This window comes from Sus scrofa, chromosome 15 (assembly GCF_054392235.1).
Source record: "Sus scrofa isolate SSC_HxYL_T2T_F1_AM1 chromosome 15, Sscrofa_HxYL_maternal_Yorkshire_Landrace_v2.0, whole genome shotgun sequence".
In the NCBI taxonomy this organism is placed as follows: Eukaryota; Metazoa; Chordata; class Mammalia; order Artiodactyla; family Suidae; genus Sus; species Sus scrofa.
Window position 1 is genome coordinate 24,729,276 of NC_139397.1, and position 18,621 is coordinate 24,747,896.

At 34.6% G+C, this 18,621-nt stretch overlaps 1 protein-coding gene across 5 annotated transcripts in view; it reads left to right on the forward strand.

Annotated features, from left to right (window-relative positions):
• The window catches only part of LRP1B (LDL receptor related protein 1B), a 1,884,722-nt gene that overhangs the window by 1,142,106 nt on the left and 723,995 nt on the right, over nucleotides 1-18,621 (forward strand). For all 5 annotated transcript variants that reach the window (XM_084998912.1, XM_084998914.1, XM_021076285.2 and 2 more), the window contains one exon: nucleotides 3,466-3,582. In XM_084998912.1, the coding sequence (XP_084855038.1) occupies nucleotides 3,466-3,582 (117 nt within the window). The remainder of the gene's footprint in view (nucleotides 1-3,465; nucleotides 3,583-18,621) is intronic.

Sequence of the window (18,621 nt, forward strand, 5' to 3'; positions counted from 1 at the left end):
TTAATAATAAGCCAGTAAATACTCTTTGGGATAATGGGATAATGGGTCACTTATTCAAGTTTCTGAATTGATTAGCTGACATACGAATTCCCATCCCATCACCACATGGAATCAGCCATATATGATGTGAGATCAGTTTTAGGAGTTCTTTCTCATTCTCCTCTCTCCTCATCATAGCACTCCTGATGAAAAAAGGCAATCTGAGAAAACTCGATTGAAATTAAACTGAATAACCACAAGAATGACATAAGGACATCAAATAGAAAATTTCTGTATTGGAAATTGTAATATATTCTTATCATGGGTCAATTAGAATTTAATGGAGAAGAAAATATGTGATAATATCTTTTTCTTTAAAGCAAGAAAATAAGAAAGACTGAAGTAATAAACTAGGCAGGAAATGAGGGAGGAAAGGAGATATTTAGGAAAGAAATACAGAGAGACCAAAAGAAAAGAGGAAGGGAGGGAGAGAGGAAGAAAGGAGAAAAAGAAGAAGGAAGGAAGTGTAGCAGAAACAGCCTCTGTTCACTGGCACCAATTAAATGTGCCACCCAATAGAGAGTTTTGGGTGAAGCAGAAAGAAGAGCTTTATTTATTTGCCAGGCAAAAGAGGCCACAGCCGGCTAACACCTTCAAAGCTGTGTATCCTCTGAGAGGGGATAGCAAGGAGTTTTATAGGTTTAGCTCAAAAAATCAGGGATGTTGATAAGGATTAGGGTGCCTGCATTCTTCGCCCTCCATAGGTCATTTCCACGTCAAGACCATTGTCAAGTGGTCCAGTGATAGTTTCTGTCGGTCATCTTAACCTTCTCTCTGCAGTAAAGATTGCTTACAAAAGGAAGGGAATGTTAGAGAGTTGTTCAAGGGAATGAAAACACAAGGCATGAGATATAACTCTAACTGAAGGCAATCATTAGTAAAAGAAAGCAGTTAAGCAAGGAAGAGTTCATTTGTGAAAAGCCAGTTAAAGTAAGTTAGTGGGCCAAGGCAGGGCACAACATAATGGAGACAGTTTTAACTAGTTTTTAGCTATCGTAATAGCCCCTAATCATTAACTCTTGAGTCAGCCTTTTGAGACTTCAGGGGAGGCTTGGAAGGCTAAAGGAAAAGGCTTTCATTTCAAAATGCAAGGGCACAGGGGCCTGTGTAAGGTTTCAGAAGGAAGGAAGAGGGAGAGAGCAAAGAAAGGAGGAAGAATTGAAAAGCGAAGTATCTTGTCAAATTTCTCTTAAAACTCAAAAGGTGAAAAGTATTTACTGCAACCAGTGAAATTATACAGAGACATATAAGAAAAAAAATAATCATCAGCCTCATAGCTCTATGCTCTCCTCATCTCATCACATAAACTAATGCAAAAATCTTCATGCTTCTTTAGGCAGATACAAATATATTCTAGTTTTTTTCCAAGTAGATATGCTTCTGTTAAAATTACCTAGGAACTTTGTTGGTTTAATCTAAATGTTAGAATAATTTAACAAAAAATCCATAAGATTACTGAAATGAGACAATGTAGGAATACTAAATCCTGCTTGAAAATTTCAACATTGCAAACTTCAGAATCACGTATGGTTGTTGGGATATTTAAAGTCTGTTAGTCTAAAACAATTTATTTGTAAAAAGGGAAAATTATATATTACACAAAATATTTTAGATTCAGGACCCCAGTATCCACATAAACCAATCAAAATACACAGTGTAACATTTTCCCCTGTGTTTCTAATTATAGGCACTGGGAATAGCAACATTATATCCAATCTAATATAATAAATGAAGCCAGAGAGAAAATGTTTTCCTTTGTTTTTCTCAAGTAATCTTTTAAATATTCACCAGTAATGGATATACATCTTTACATAGCAAGTGCAGTTTTCTTAAGGGAAATAACTAGTATATAACTTTTAGGAAATTATTCAAATGATCTCCGAAACCCTCAATTATGGAAACCCAATCTAGTGTGTTTGAATGACTTTGAACCACGTTCTCTTTTTATACCAGCCACTAGTATTAAAGTTCACAGCATGTTTTGATGAAACAGGAACACATCCTTATAATTATCAATCCCAGGAAACATCTACATACTAAACAATATTCTCCAATCATAGCTGCTAAAACTCAGAGCCTAATTGTTCCTCATCTGTCCAATCCTCATCTAACTCAAATATTAATAGGTCTTCATGTCCCATTCCCAACATTTTCTATGCCTTTCTATGGTCCAATAAAAAGAAGTTGTGAGTGGCTGATACTTTTTTATATGAAAATGGATTTGTGACTCAGAGTGACAAAAGAAAAAGAAAAACTCAAACATTTAAAAATAACTAAGCATATGACAGGAGTTCCTATTGTGGCTCAGAGGGTTAAGGACCCAGCGTTACCTCTGTGAAGATGTGTGTTTCATCCCTGGCCTTGCTCAGTGGGTTAAAGATCTGGTGTTGCCACAAGCTGCAACATAGATTGCAGATGTGGCTAGGATACCATGTTGCCATGGCTGTGGCATAGGCCAGCAGTTTCAACTCCAATTTGAGCCCTGGCCTGGGAACTTCCATGTGCCAAAGGTGTGGCTGTAAAAAAAGAACAAAAATTAAAAATAGAAATGACTATGCTACAAACTAAGAAGAATTAGGGAAAAGAATTAGGGAAGCTATCTAGGCTCTCATGCTTTCATGCTTGAGAAAGTTGATCTGATAATAATAGAAAAATAAAATAACTCCTTGTAGAACAGAACCCCTTCACTGAATAATTTTAAACTACTGCCTTTGGCTAACATAGAAGGCAACTTTCCCGGTGTGTGTTCATTGAAACCTTTAAGAGGGCCTAAAACAAAGTTCATTAGTATACTTTTTTGATTAAAAAAGTTATATGTTTTTATAATTGTGCTAAAAAATGAGTCGAAAATCTTCTTTAAGACTAAGTGTATGTTTTCGAAAATATTTTATATATTCTTGCTCCATACTTGAGATCATTTGGAGATCAAGAAATAAATGCATTGAAAATGTTCGAGGAAAGAGACCATTCTAACCCTGTAAATAGAAACCAGATACCCTGATATCTTCAAATCCTTCCTTCCAAAACACAGCAAGTTTCTTGGTTTATTGGCCAAAGCTCTGCAAAGTTCTTTTTTGTTAATTAAACACTGAAGAAATTTAATTCAGCCATATATTCATAAGCATGTGTCAAGAAAAAATTTTAAAATAATGAATTCGTCACTTCATTTTTGTAAGTGTGTGAGGATTACTGAATATCTTGTCACTTAGCATACATTTTCATGGAAAGGCAAAGCACGTGAACTTTAGAAAAGGCAGGTAAACTGGCATTACCAAAAATTTCATAAAAAATGTATTTTAAAAAAAATTTCCTCTAAGAGTAATTAATGTCTTGGGGGTAAAAGAGTTACCGTGTGATTTATTGTATCCTTGAGGTTGCCCAAAAGGCCTCTAAATTGATTCTTTGTACGTTAATTGATCATCTTAGCCAGAACATGCCAGGCGGACCAGTTTTCTTGTGGAAATGGGCGCTGCATCCCCAGAGCATGGCTGTGTGACAGGGAGGACGACTGTGGTGACCAGACAGATGAAACAGCCTCTTGTGGTAAGTTGTGAGTGAAACATGCTGTTAGTGGAGACTGTGTCAAACAGATTTCATCACTATAATCTCTCTTAAAAGGCGATTTATTTCTTTATAAATACGAGTTGACAAGGCAGAAGATCTGTTCCTTTTTATTACTGCCTTTCGGGCCTGAGTATGTACTTTCATGGTAACTTCAAAACAGATCCCATTCCTGAGGCAATAACCATATCCTTGACTAAAATAAATGGATCTAAACCTTGCAGATTTTAGAAGATATTTTAAGATTAGCAGGACATTCTCAAATGGTCATTATTAATCTTATGTCTATAATGAATAAATTTTTCAAACAGAGTAGCTCATCCAGTGACACTGGGCGTGAATCGGGAGGACATGTTTTGTTGTTTGCATGCCTGTGTTACATTCCTGGAGCAATAAACAATTACAGGCTGAGAATACATAGTCGGTAAACCATTTGTTTCATTTCTTATTGAGTCATGTAATTCTGAAGGACACAATTTTTATTCATGTAAAATATTTTTGTTAATGGGCTGAATTCCTGGTCACTTTCCACTGATCCTCCTACTTTGAAAAAGATAAATATTTGCTGTTCATAAAGTTGCAAAGTTAATTACTCCTATTTGTACCCACATATCAGTAGGTTGTACTATCATTTGTCTCAATAATGTATAGTGAAATATAGTAAGGGAATGACCCGTGCTTTATTTCAGGAATGACTTTTTAAAACTACTATACCCACATATTAGACACACATCACATTTATTGAAAATATAACACGATTGGGCATATATTTTTAATAATTTAACCGCATGTTAAAACACTTCTAATAGTTGGGAAATAGACTCCCTTTAAATCCCTCAATTTAAATAACTCTTTTTAGGGGCTGCAATCTCTGTTTACCTAAAATTTTCATTTTAAATTCTTTTAAATACTAGCCTAAGTCCCTATAGACATTTGAGTTTATAATCTCTGAATAAAGTATAGATAAGGTAAGTATTACTAAATGGCAATTGACATTGTAGAGAAGACAGTAGCAGTATTGAAGAAGAAAGCAATAGAGAATCACACAATAACAGTTAGGTGCACATTTTACATGTAGAATTCCCAAAGCCCATCTGATAAAGGGAATTGAACAGTGTACCTTCCCTCTTTTCCAACGTCCAGACTAATCAGTGTGGCTGGATCTGCACATAGATGGCTCTATTTTTTAGGAAAACTTGATTGCTCTTCTGCTCTTAGCATCTCCATCCAGGGTATACCAGAAAGGTAGCAAGCAACCTGAAAACATTAAATATCAACTGATAAGAAATGTGATTAAAACGTTTAGACTAGGAAAATGATAAGCTTGTTAGAAAACTTTGAGTAGTACTTTGTGCTGGCTTATTTTTAGTAACAGATCTAGGGTAAGACTTTTTTTTTAACAATTTATGTGAATCAAAGGAGAAAAAAATTATCCTAACATTTCGATAATAATAAAAATAATCATATCAGCATATTTGCATGCTTTTTGTGAAGTGAGAGAAGAAAACTGCTGGAAGGAGTCCAGACACATATTTTCTTTCTTTCTTTTTTGTTTTTTTTCTTTTCTTTTTTTTTTTTGGCCTTCTTGCTTTTTCTAGGGCTGCTTCCCACGGCATATGGAGGTTCCCAGGCTAGGGGTAGAATCAAAGCTGTAGCCAGAGCTGCAACGCGGGATCCGAGCTGCGTCTGTGACCTACACCACAGCTCATGGCAACGTCGAATCCTCAACCCACTGAGCAAGGCCAGGGATCGAACCCGCAACCCCATGGTTCCTAGTCGGATTCGTTAACCACTGCGCCACGAAGGGAACTCCAGACACAAATTTTCTTACTGTATCTTTACATCAAATCTATTAGAAACATATTACTGTCTACATTTTACAGTTAAAGAAATCAAAACTTAGAGATATTAATAACATACTTGAGATCACAAAACTAATATACGGCAGGACCAGGCCATGAATCCAAGTATACTTGAAACTAAAACTAAGCCATTTTCAAGCTGACTTTGGAAGGTAAAGATAGCATGCAAATAGGAGGCAGATAATGCCATTATACATATCCACAAATATCTTATTTATATGCATGCACACCTATAATGAATGAGTTTTATTCATTGGTATGTTGGTAAATCTTTCAACATTTCCTAATGGAGAGGAGCCCTGATCTAGTGTTTGACTATTTCTTTGGTGTGAATCTTCCCACCATGGCCAACACCAGATTGTCAACATGATTTTCTGACTATAAAGTTGGAAAAAGATGTGCATACCAATCAATACACAGTATATCCACAATGGGGACAGAATACATGCAAATAATTTAAAAAGCAAAATCATTAGGAAATTATGAATTTTTTGGTAGTAATTACCCTTGTTTTCAACATTATTTAATTATAAATTTATGTAATTTGTAATTTTTAAAAAAATAATGGCTGTGTGCTTAACAACTGACTCGTAGAATCCTTGAAAATTTAAGATTTGGCTCTGAAAGCTGGTACAGTTTCCTCCAGTACACTACTGGATATACACACATTGTGAAATTTAGTTGTCAAAATAGTATGGTTCTGAAATATACAAATTTTAGAGAATGTCTTTAAACTACATGGGTTATTTTCAGTACCCTTTCCCCTTTATAACATAAGAAATACATTTTTCTCCAAACATGTTCCTCTCTTTAGTAATATACATTTACCAGGGATTGAACCTAAGCCACAGCAGTGACAACAGTGAATTCTTAATTGGTAAACTACCAGGGAACTCCTCAGATGGTCATTTTAACTCAAAATTATATCCAGAATTCCCATTGCGGCGCAGTGGTTAATGAATTCCGACTAGGAACCATGAGGTTGCCGGTTCGGTCCCTGCCCTTGCTCAGTGGGTTAACGATCCCGCGTTGCCGTGAGCCGTGGTGGTTGCAGACGCGGCTTGGATCCCACATTGCTGTGGCTCTGGCGTAGGCCAGTGGCTACAGCTCCGATTCGACCCCTAGCCTGGGAACCTCCATATGCCACGGGAGTGGCCCAAGAAATGGCAGAAAGACAAAAAAAAAAAAAAAAAAAAAAAAAAATCCATAGAGATGCTGATAGTGAAGCTCTGGTAGGCACAGTCTCACTTTCAAAGCTGTAAGGGAGAATGGCCAAAATTTCTTCCATAACAGAATTTATCTCCGCATTGACTACAAAATGACAAAAACCACTACACATTGTTTAATTTGCTGCATTAGAAGAAAAGTAGTCACTCTACTTGGCAATAAATGAAAAGTAAATACAGCTTCAACTAAATTCCATCTTTATTAAGTACCATTATAAAATTTGGATTGATCATATTTCACTCTTTCTGTTGGTGTTGGCCAAGTTCCCATAAATTTAATCCAACCAGAAGATGCTGCAATCACTTTGTTTTTTATGCTTCAGCTCCATGAACAGCTTCTGTTATGTTTAATAATTACTGTTTTACAGTGAAAATAATATTAAAATTTGGATTTAAAAACATAGAAAATCTATGATTAGAAATGCTTCTAGTAGTATTATAACAGAGGGTTAAATTTTCAGTGGAATTCACTATCACCTATTTATAAACCCAATTCATTTTACTTGCATTTGCCATTACAACAAGTTAATTGCACATTCTAGGTTGAGATTATATGTGGGCAAACACTTAAATAATTAGGAAGGCCCTTGAGGATTCTCTCTTAATCTTTAAACAACCTTTTAACTTTTTTAGTACGTTTCCTATGTAGAAAGGAGAATGTGTAATTCAATGCTACAAATAAGAGAGGAAATGTTAAAATTGTGATGCATGTGTTAGAAGTGGACTGTATGCCAAGAAACTAAAGGTCAATCTCATTTCAAGGGTAGAAGTTAGTATTGTTTCTCAACATTTGTTGTAAAATTAATGAATCACCTGATCAGCTTTAAAATTCCCTGCCCACCCCTCTCCCCAGATTATTTAAATAAGAGACTCTGGGGATAGGACCCAAGAACAGTATTTTTGGTGCTTTCCAAGTGGTATGAATGCACACTCTAGTCCCAGTACCATTAAGGTGGTGCTTCTCAACCTTGAACATGAATCAGAATCTCTCAAGAGCTCATTAAAAAACAGAAGGCTAGGGTCCATTCTAAAAGTCTCTGATCCAGTAGATCTTGGGTGGGGACTAAGAATTTACATTTCTAACAAATTCCCAGATGATGCTGATACTTCTGCTGCTAGTCCAGGAACCACACTTTAGGAACCACTGACTGACCACAACTGCCATTCATACTGACTTTATCTTACATAATTGTGTTTATATTTGCAACACTAATTTAAGATGGAAGCAGTTATCCAGAAAAATATTCCCGTCTCCACATTACAGCATTAAATAGAAGGGTATTTTATGATGAAATATATTTCTGACAAACTTTCATGTTGCCGCTTGGACAGTTTATAGTCAACAACAGTGTAGTTTATTTTAAACTTTAAAAATTTTTAGGTTGTTCTGTATTCCAAGTATCTTAACATAGTTTACATTCATTATTATATTTTTATAAATGTCTTAATGTGAATTGGAAACTGATGTGTTGAAAAGATTTAACTTGAGAAAATACCTAAAGTTTACTAACAGATTGAAAGATAATTCAATGGGGTGTAAATAATAATCCACAAAGATTGGCAAAGTTAATATTACTCCATTTTATGGATTTTTTAAATCTATGAAGATAGCAGAATTCTGCCTCATGTACTTGTAATCTTACTTTTAAGTGTACTTGTAATTTTATTCTATATAATTAAGGAGCAAATTGGCAAGTATCAGACACAAACAGAAGAGAAAGAAAGAGCTATTAATAAGAAATCATTTCACAGTTAAATCAGTGCAAATTATACTAAAGATATTTTCAACTTTATTAATTAGAAAAACAAGCTTCCTGATTTTTAGTATTATTTTTTAATTTTGAAAAAAATCTACATATGTGTGCAATGATTTTAATTAATTGTAATCATTAGCCTAGAGTATTGGCAAAATGTGATAATTATCAGGAACTACTTTGCCCTTCCTTAATAGCATCTTGGCAGACGCAGTGACTCCGGTAACTTTTCATTTCTATAACTTGATTCAACCCATTTTGAAACTTTAATATTAGATCTTAGTCAAAACTTTCTCCTCCCCCATTGCCAGCTAGACTTTAGGTTCTAGAATCCTGGATATGAGGGGAACGTGTTCTGCTGCTTCACTGTCTACTTCTTTTTTCCAGACTTAGCTCTTCAGGAAGAGGGGACAGATGGAGGAAATAGGTAGCATCTTTTTAAGGAGATCTAGTTATAACTTCCTCTCTGCTTCTCTGAATATCACTGTCCTCTGACACATGAAAATGCAGCTCTCTTGAGAGGTTCCTATGTGAGATCTTCTAAGAGGTCTGTCTTCTCTTCAGAGTTCTTTGAACCTCCTCTTTCTTCTCCATTTTCTCTTCTCCCTGCTTCAGAGCTCCCTCACATCTAGATCTTTTATCCCCACCACAGATGGCAGATCTCATAGCCTCAAGTTGCTAGAATCCCTTTTGCTTGGTGGGCATCCTCTTGGTTGCATTAGCAATATGACAAAAGACGTTTTGCTGTTTTTTCCTGGTCAATTTTTTTTTTCTCTCTCAACTGTGAGCAAGATGCTTTTCTAATGACCCATCTCTTAGACCTGCCACCACTCTCCATTTCTTTCTTCTTTAGACCAGGTAAAATGGTCAGTCTACCTCTTGAGTAAATCCAATCAGTTCTCTTTTCTCATACAACCCATAGTTTTCATGATTGATTCTCACGGAGTCTCCCCTTCACTTGAACTCACTGTTCTCTGCCTAAGGTTCACTTACTAAGGTTCATTGTGGAATATTCTGCTATTATGAGGAATGGTTTTAAATACTGAGCTCACTCTACAGAACACGGAGGTAGGTAGTGTTTCCTTGTTCTTAGTATTGGATCTAAGTGGGCCAGTACCATGGCAAAAGGAAGAATCCCACTGTTTTACCTGTTCATTTACTTAACTTATTAAATCATTCTCTTTCCTTCTCCCTCTCCCTTCCCCCCTTCCTATTTTAGGAGACACATGCCTACCAGTGCGTGCACACAAACAGACACATTATTTCAATGCATGAAATTTTACAAAGGATAAGGAAGAATATCTATTTCCGCCCTAATTTTAAATAAAGAAACTGAAACACTGAAAGATGTGTGGATGAAGTTGAAGAATGAGTTACTCTAATGGCAAGTGTTAGAACTCAGGCCCATTGACTCCGAGTTGTCTGCTTCTAAGAATCACAAACTTTGGTAGTTGTTGGTAAATGTTATCTAATTCGACCTCTCATCCAATATAAGAATTCTTCTAAAACAGATCTCAGAGATGCTTACCCAGTCCTTGTTTGAATATCTTCAGAAACAAATATCTGGGAATTTCACAGGGTAGTTAATTTCACTGCTGGGCAGGAATCAATTATCACAATATTCCTCCTTTCTGGAGCCAAAACTACAGGCCTTCCTGCAGATGCTACTCAGTGATACTTGTCTTCTGAAGCTACACAGTCTCAATCTATAACCTTGACCACAGGATCGCTCTTTAGATAACCAAAGATACTATCATGGCTACCTAAATGTTCTCTTTTATAGGTGAAACACATATATAAATTCCTTACATCAACATTTGTAAGCTTTTTCCCTAGCCATTGCCCTACTGTGCATATGCTTAGATTTTCAATGACCTTAGTAAACTCAATGCCCTAAATGGAAACTTGACGTTTCAGTTTTGCAATAAAAAATTCTAGGGATTTGTGGCACAACAATGTGAATATAGTTAATACTACCAAATTGTATACATAAAAATGGTTACAGTGGTAAATTTTGTGTGTTTTTCCTACAATTAAAAAATTTCCTGCCCTGGAGTTACACATAGCATCTCATATTTTTTTTGTAATAGATTATAGTAGACTTAATTACCTTCAGAATATAGATTCTAGGCTTTTGTTAAAACAGTCTTAGGTGGCAGTCCTATCATGTAACTCACATGTTAAGCTCCCAGTCAATTAAAATATCCAAACTTTTCTTATAGACTAGTCCATTCATTTTGAGAACTTTGGGCGTTTCCATTTAAACATTCTTTTAAGTTATGTTTAATAGTCTTCTGGTTCTTCCTTATCTACATATTTTTAAATATATACGTGGATGGTTTCTTTTACATTCATATTGTCACTCTTAGACCTCCATCCTCTGATAACCCTTGACCCTCCATTGATCCAGTTTTGCAATTTTGGATCCATAATGCTAGTGAATTATCAAGTTTTGTGTAATTCAAAGAATGGACAAGCATAACTATTAAGGCTGTAGCCAAACCATAGTAACAAAAAATTTCCTGTAACAAAGACATGAACCTTTTGGAAAACAATTGAAAACTGATCCATTAATTAAAACTCTATGAATAGCTTTATATCAAGTACTCTTACACTTAAATTTGCCATCATTTTGCATGCATGATACTTTTATTTATCATGAAAAGATTTCTAAAAAATATTTCTAAAACACAGGAACACTTTGTTTATGGAATTCTCATAATATATACTGATTAGTTGTATCAGCAAATAAATTAGTTTGGAATTAATTTATTTTACTCATGAACAAATAGTTTCCTTAAAAATACTGACGTTTTAACAAATTTCATCCTATTTTTTTTATATTTGTATAATGATTTTTATTTTTTCCATTATAGCTGGTATGCAGTGTTCTGTCAATTTTCTACTGTACAACATGGTGACCCAGTTACAGATACATGTATACATTCTTTTTTCTCAAATTATCAGGCTCCAACTAAGTGACTAGACATAGTTCCTAGTGCCGCACAGCAGGATGTCATTGTTAATCCATTCCAAAGACAATAGTCGGCATCTATTAACCCCAAACTTCCAGTCCATCACAATCCCTCTCCCTCCCCCTTGGCAACCACAAGGCTTTTATCCAAGTCTGTGATTTTTTTTTTTGTGGAAAGGTTCATTTGTGCTGTGTATTAGTTTCCAGATATAAGTGATATATATGATATTGTCCTTCTCTTTCTGACTTACTTCACTCAGTATGAGAGTCTCTAGTTCCATCCATGTTGCTGCAAATGGCATTATGTTGTTCTATTTTATGGCTGAGTAGTATTCCATTGAGTATATATACCACATCTTCCTAATCCAATCATCTGTTGATGGACATTTGGGTTGTTTCCATTGTCTTGGCTATTTTTAATAGTGCTGCAATGAACATGTGGGTACATGCGTCTTTTTCAAGGAAAATTTTGTCTGGATATATGCCCAAGAGTGGGATTGCTGGGTCATATGGTAGTTCTATGTATAGTTTTCTAAGGTACCAACCTAATGTTCTCCATAGTGGTTGTACTAGCTTACATTTTCACCAACAGTGTAGGAGGGTTTCCTTTTCTCTACATCCTTCCAGTATTTGTTATTTGTGGACTTATTAATGATAGCCATTCTGACTGGTGTGAGTTGCTATCTTGTGGTAGTTTTAATTTGCATTTCTGTAATAATCAGGGATGCTGAGCAATTTTTCCTGTGCTTGTTGGCCATCTGTATATCTTCCTTGGAGAAATGTCTGTTCAGGTCTTTTGCCCATTTTTCAATTGGGTTGTTGGCTTTTTTGCTGTTGAGGTGTATGTAACTTGTTTGTATAATTTAGAGATTAAGCCCTTGTCAGCTGCATCATTTGAAACTATTTTCTCCCATTCTGTAAGTAGTCTTTTTGTTTATTTTTGGGTTTTTTTTGTTGTTGTTGTTGTTGTTGTTTGTTTCCGTTGCTGTGCAAAAGCTTGTCAGTTAGATTAGGTCCAGTTGGTTTATTTTTGCTCTTATTTCTATTGCTTTGGGAGACTGACCAAGAAAACATTTGTAAGGTTGATGTCAAAGAATGTTTTGCCTATGTTCTCTTCCAGAAGCTTGATGGTGTTTTGTCTGATATTTAAGTCTTTCAGCCATTTTGAGTTTATTTTCATGCATGTTGTGAGGGTATGTTCTAGTTTCACTGATTTGCATGCAGCTGTCCAGGTTTCCCAGCAATACTTGCCGAAAAGACTGTCTTTTCCCATTTGGTGTTCTGGCCTCCTTTGTCAAAGATTGATTGACCATAGGTGTCAGGGTTTACTTCCGGGTTCTCTATTCTGTTCCATTGGTCTGTCTGTCTGTTTTGGTACTGGGACCACACTGTCTTGATGACGGTGGCTTTGTAATATTGCCTGAAGTCTGGGAGAGTTATGCCCCCTGCTTGGTTTTTGTTCCTCAGGATTGCTTTGGCAATTCTGGGTCTTCTGTGGTTCCATATACATTTTTGGATTGTTTGTTCTGGTTCTGTGAAAAATGTCCTGGGTAATTTGATAGGGATAGCATTGAATCGGTAGATTGCTTTGGGTAGTATGGCCATTTTTACAATACTGATTTTTCCAACCCAGGAGCATGGAATATCTTTCCATTTCTTTACATCTTCTTTAATTTCCTTGATTAATGTTTTATAGTTCTCAGCATATAAGTCCTTTGCCTCCTTGGTCAGGTGTATTCCCAGGTATTTGATTTTTGGGGTATAATTTTAAAAGGTGTTGTGTTTTGGTATTCCTTTTCTAACATTTCATTGCTGGTATACAGAAATGTGACTGATTTCTGAATGTTAATCTTATATCCTGCTACTTTGCTGAATTTATTGATCAGCTCAAGTAGTTTTTAGTTTGAGTCCTTAGTATCATGTCATCTGCCTACAGTGACAGTTTTACCTCTTCTCTTCCTATTTAGATGCCTTTTATTTCTCTTGTTTGTCTTATTGCTGTGGCTGGAACTTTCAGTTCTATGTTGAATAACAGTTGTGAGACTGGACATCCTTGTCTTGTTCCAGATTTTAGTGGGAAGGCTTTCAGCTTTTCTCCATGGAGTATTATATTTGCTGTGGGTTTGCCATAAATGGCTTTTATTATGTTAAGGTGTGTTCCCTCTATATTTAGGTAAGAGTCTTGATCATGAGTGAATGTTGGACTTTGTCAAATGCTTTTTTTCTGAATCTATTGAGATGATCATGTGGTTTTTGACTTTTCCTTTGTTAATGTGGTGTATGACATTGATTGATTTGCGTTGTTGAACCATCCTTGTGAACCTGGGGTGAATCCCACTTGGTCATGTTGTATGATCTTTTTTATATGTTTTTGGATTCGTTGGCTAAGATTTTTTTTTCAGAATTTTTGCGTCCATATTCATCAAAGATATTGGCCTCTGGTTTTCTTTTTTGTTGGTGTCTTTGTCTGGTTTTGGAATTAGCGTTTCCATCCTAAAATTATTGTCACAGATGTACATATAATTCACCTCTCTAGAGTTTCCAAATTTCCACTCAGTTTTGGAACTGGGACAATATTGTTTATCACTTTCCAGTTTTCACTTATCTTTCCTTTCTTCCACTTATTTCAAAATGACTGTCAATATGCTGAGATCAAAAATGTTTGATGCTTTATTACTTGTTTGATACTTGACTCAATATGAAGTTAAACCATTTTTGGAAATTAGGTGTTTTATTTGCTTTAGAGTGTTAATTTCCTCTCATTCTTATTGTGTTCTTTACTCTCCAATCTGGCAATAGTGACTTTTATTAAGATGATGGAAATCAAAAAATTAAAAATCTCTTTTCCTGCCTGTGTCCTGCAGATATATGCTTTGTAACCCAGATGGTCTTGATCTTTTTATTTGTTGTTGTTCCATACATTTATATTTAAATATTCTTCCTTTTTTTTTTTTTTTTTTTTTTAGAAATTGTATTCAAGCTTTCATTGCATTGTCTTGTTATTATTAGGTATGTGACATGCTTTTGGATTTATCTCTGATTATAATTCCCTCTTCTGCATGTGCTTGATTAACAAGGTTCTGTATGCAGCAAAGGATGAGGAGGTTAAGATTCAGTGTAGTATACTGAAAGCCACGGACAGAAATGATTAAAAACAGCTTTTAGTTTCTTGCCCTAACTCAGCATTCCCCCAAATTCTTGCTTGAGAATATGAATCACCTTGGTTACGTATTACCAATAAATATCCCCAGGCTTTTTATCTGCTTTCCCCAAAGATCTCCCACGTGGTAGGTCTCACATAGAATCTAAAAATCTACATTTTGGGAAAATGCACCTCATGTGATTCTTATCCTTAGACAAGTCCAGAGAGAGTATTTAAACTTTGTGATTTCAACATTCTCTACAAACAAGAACTTTTTAGTGCTACTGCGATGAATTACTGCAAACATGATGGCGTAAACAACAGACATTTATTTCCTCACATTTTGTGGGCCAGAAATCCAAAATCAAAGTGTTAGCAAGAGGCTCTTTTCAAGAGAATCCTTTCTTGGAATTCCCTGGTGGCTCAGTGAGTTAAGGATCTGACATTGTTACTGCCGTGGCATGGGTTTATTTCCAAATAAAGTCACAATCACAGGTACTAGTGTTTAGGATTGGAAATATCTTTTTGACCCACACAATTCAATCCACTCCAACTGGGGAACTTTATTATGTCCTATACCAACAACTGAATTATACTGGAGGTTCAAGGATAGGTAGTCTTAAAAGATGAATAGGTAATTCTAATATGCACCCAGATTTGTAAAATACCCTCCTAGTACCTATTAATTTAATCCTTGCCTCCTGGCTAATATCTAACCCATTCTCTCTATTATATTCTACCAACCCTCACGTTCTCTTGCTTTTCCTTTGTATCTACAGAACTGCACTAACAAAAATAATTTGCTGGGTCACTAGCCACTGGGCAGTAATAATTCTAACTGCCTCTATAGTGCTGACAGAAATGCAGCCCTTTAAATTTCTGTTAAAAATAAACATGAATTTTTCAGAAATTGCAGCAGCATTGATCTCCTCATTGGTTCCACACACACGCACGTGCACACACACACACACACACACACACATTCATGTATACACACACACACACACATACACATGCATATGCATATATATACAAACATCACATATATATAATGAGATTCAAATGAGATAATATATGTAAATATCTAGATAGTAATTAGTATCTGGTATCTAATAGTCATTCAATCTTCTTTTTCCTTCCTTCCAAATAATTTTCTATTCTCAAATGAGAATATATATACATATATTCTCAAATGGAAATATATATTTTCAACTGCAGGTGAAGTTGGTCCAGTTGAAATTAGTTCAGAAAATAGCAGTATTTCCAAATCTTTATTTTTAATATTAAATTTAATGTTTTAAAATATGTAAGATTGAGGTCCTATATTGATCTAGGAAACATTTCTGTCATGCTGAGTTGGCATCTTGCAAACAGAAAGCTATGTGCATATGCCAATATTTGAACCATGAGTTGCTGCCCATTGATATGATTAGATATTTTCTAGCATTTGAGCAGAACTTAGGTGACTGAAATTGGGACGCTACCCCAGAGTATAGTGCCAAAAGGCCATCAGGATATAAATTCTGCAAGTCCTCTTGAGCCAGCATCCTTTTCAGAGACTCAACTATAAATCAAATATTTATTAATCTGCCCTCCAAATATTGTGAAATCTCTTTTCCTGTCGTTTAGACTCCACCAAGTCTGATGTTTTTCATCTGTTAAGTTCTAGGTACCTGGTTCGTAAAAGAAGACAAAAGGCAAAGTTTCTGTTAGAGGTTAGGAGAGAGAGGGGAAAAGGAAAAAAACCTCAGTCAGTTAAAAACATAATATGATTTAAAAAAAAATTCTATGTCAAGAAATAAAGCAAATAAGCTAAATGACATTTCTACTGATGTATTTATATATGACTTTTCTAAATATTGCTGTATTCCATCAACAAGTAATATATACATACCCTCTGATTTGACATATACACAGTAGGATTTGGTACTGAAATTATATGTTCAATGTATGTCCATAATCTAGTCTATCACTATTATGTATTTAACTATACTTTATATATATTTTTCTATACTTCATATATTTTTTCTATGCATATATTATAGATCTATTATATGTTTGTGTATATACATATATATATATATTTGTGTGGGTATACAAATTTAGCTTTAAAAACTGAAGTACCATATAAATGCCAACAAGAAAAAACGAGTAAGTCACTCTGCCTCACTCACACCACCATTTCCAGTGACAATCATTTTTAACTCCCAGCCAAGTTTTCTGGTTATACTCATCTTTTGACTTCCTCTTAACTAGAACATTTTGTTAGTTTAAATTAAAGCTATACAAGTAAATTAAAGTTGTACAACTTTATAGAATATGGTGTTATGCTCTCATAGTAATATAAGAATTCATTATCTCAAGATGTAATTAAAAGCAATGATAAACTATATTGAAAAACTGGAAAGATGGAAAGTGTGGAATACTAAAAGAAAGTAAAATTCTAATTTTTAGTAAAGATATTTTGAATGGTATGTAACTAACAAAACTTGATTAATAAAATATTGCTCATTGGTCAGCTTCCATAAATATATGGAAAAATAAAAATCAATTATTTGTGATTTTCTTCAGTTTCAGTAAATGATTTTAATTTATTGTTGTATTAGAAAAAGTCTGGTGTAATTTCTTTCTTTGGAAGATATTGAGACTTTTTGGCCTGGGCAATTATTGTTTTTGTGGAAATCTATTGTGAACACAAGAAAAATAAGTGTATTTTTAATAGGTTGCTGTAGATTTCTTTTGACATATAGCTTGATAGACACATTGATAGATGGATAGATGATATTGCTCAAGTGTCTTTGTTTTTAATATCCTCTGTATTCTTTTTTATATTTTCCCCACTTAAGGATAACATAAAAAATAAAAGCTAATTTCTCTGAAATATATTTTCTTTTATATGTAAGATTACAATACAAACTCTCTCATTATAGTAGTTTTATTGTCATGAGAATTAAATAAGAATCACATGTAACACCAAATACAGTGTTTGGGTAGTTAAATGCACCACTCTTCCATCAGTTAGTAGTATTTCCCCTTTCCCTTAATTCCATTACTAGACTAACCTCGATTGTATACGATGGTTTAAAATGTGGGTTGATATATAGATGTATAATAAAATATGAATTTAAAATTATTTACAATTATGAACCTTGGGAAAAGTTTAAAATATATATTTGAATATTAGTAATAAGCAAAAGAAGTATATAATTTCATACATAAATAATCATATATATGGGTGCAATAAAACATTTGGACTCCTGACTAATACCTTCTTTTGATAGTGAGCTAAAAATAAGAACAAGGAGGCTAATTCACTAGCATATATGTGTAAGCCATGAAGCATGACTAGGTTTAGTAATGCTGTTTTACTCCTGGGTTTAACCCATGTAATTCCCAAAGGAATGGGAACTCTTCCCACTGAGTGCACTTTTTTATTTTTCTCTGTTATATTTAATGGTTGTTACATTTTCTCTCTCAGAAAACATTTTTTTAAAGTGCTAGTTTTAGATATGTTCTTTGCTGTATATACATAATGATACTGTGATTTCTTATTTGCAGTTAGGATGTATGAAGCTCAATGACAATTTAATTGCCTGGTGACTTTTATATTGTTTAATTGGTGGGGGAGCAGTCTTAACTAGAATGAGCAAGGGTTAGCTCTTAAAAACCATTGATAATCATCTTAAACCAGTATTGATATAGTAACAAATGTTGTCCAGTTTCGGAAATAACTACTTGTACATTAGGAATGTCCTTTTCTTCTCTTTCCCATGAGTGTTTTACTTTCTTTGTATGTAAAGGAAAAGGAAGTTGCCTGGGTAATCCAAGCATAACCAAGATTTCAGAATTGTTAATGGGCATTAACCAAATGACCATAGAGCTAGAAACAAGGAATCCCAATGTAAATTTTTTGCACCAAGAAGTCAACATGAATAAGCAATTTGATGAAAAATGCTCCTGTTAATAATGGGCTAATTTTTTAAAATGGTAAAAATAAAACAGAAAAAAAGTATCCCAAGCAATCTTACTACTATTTCATGGCACTGAAGAGTCTATTCTTGTG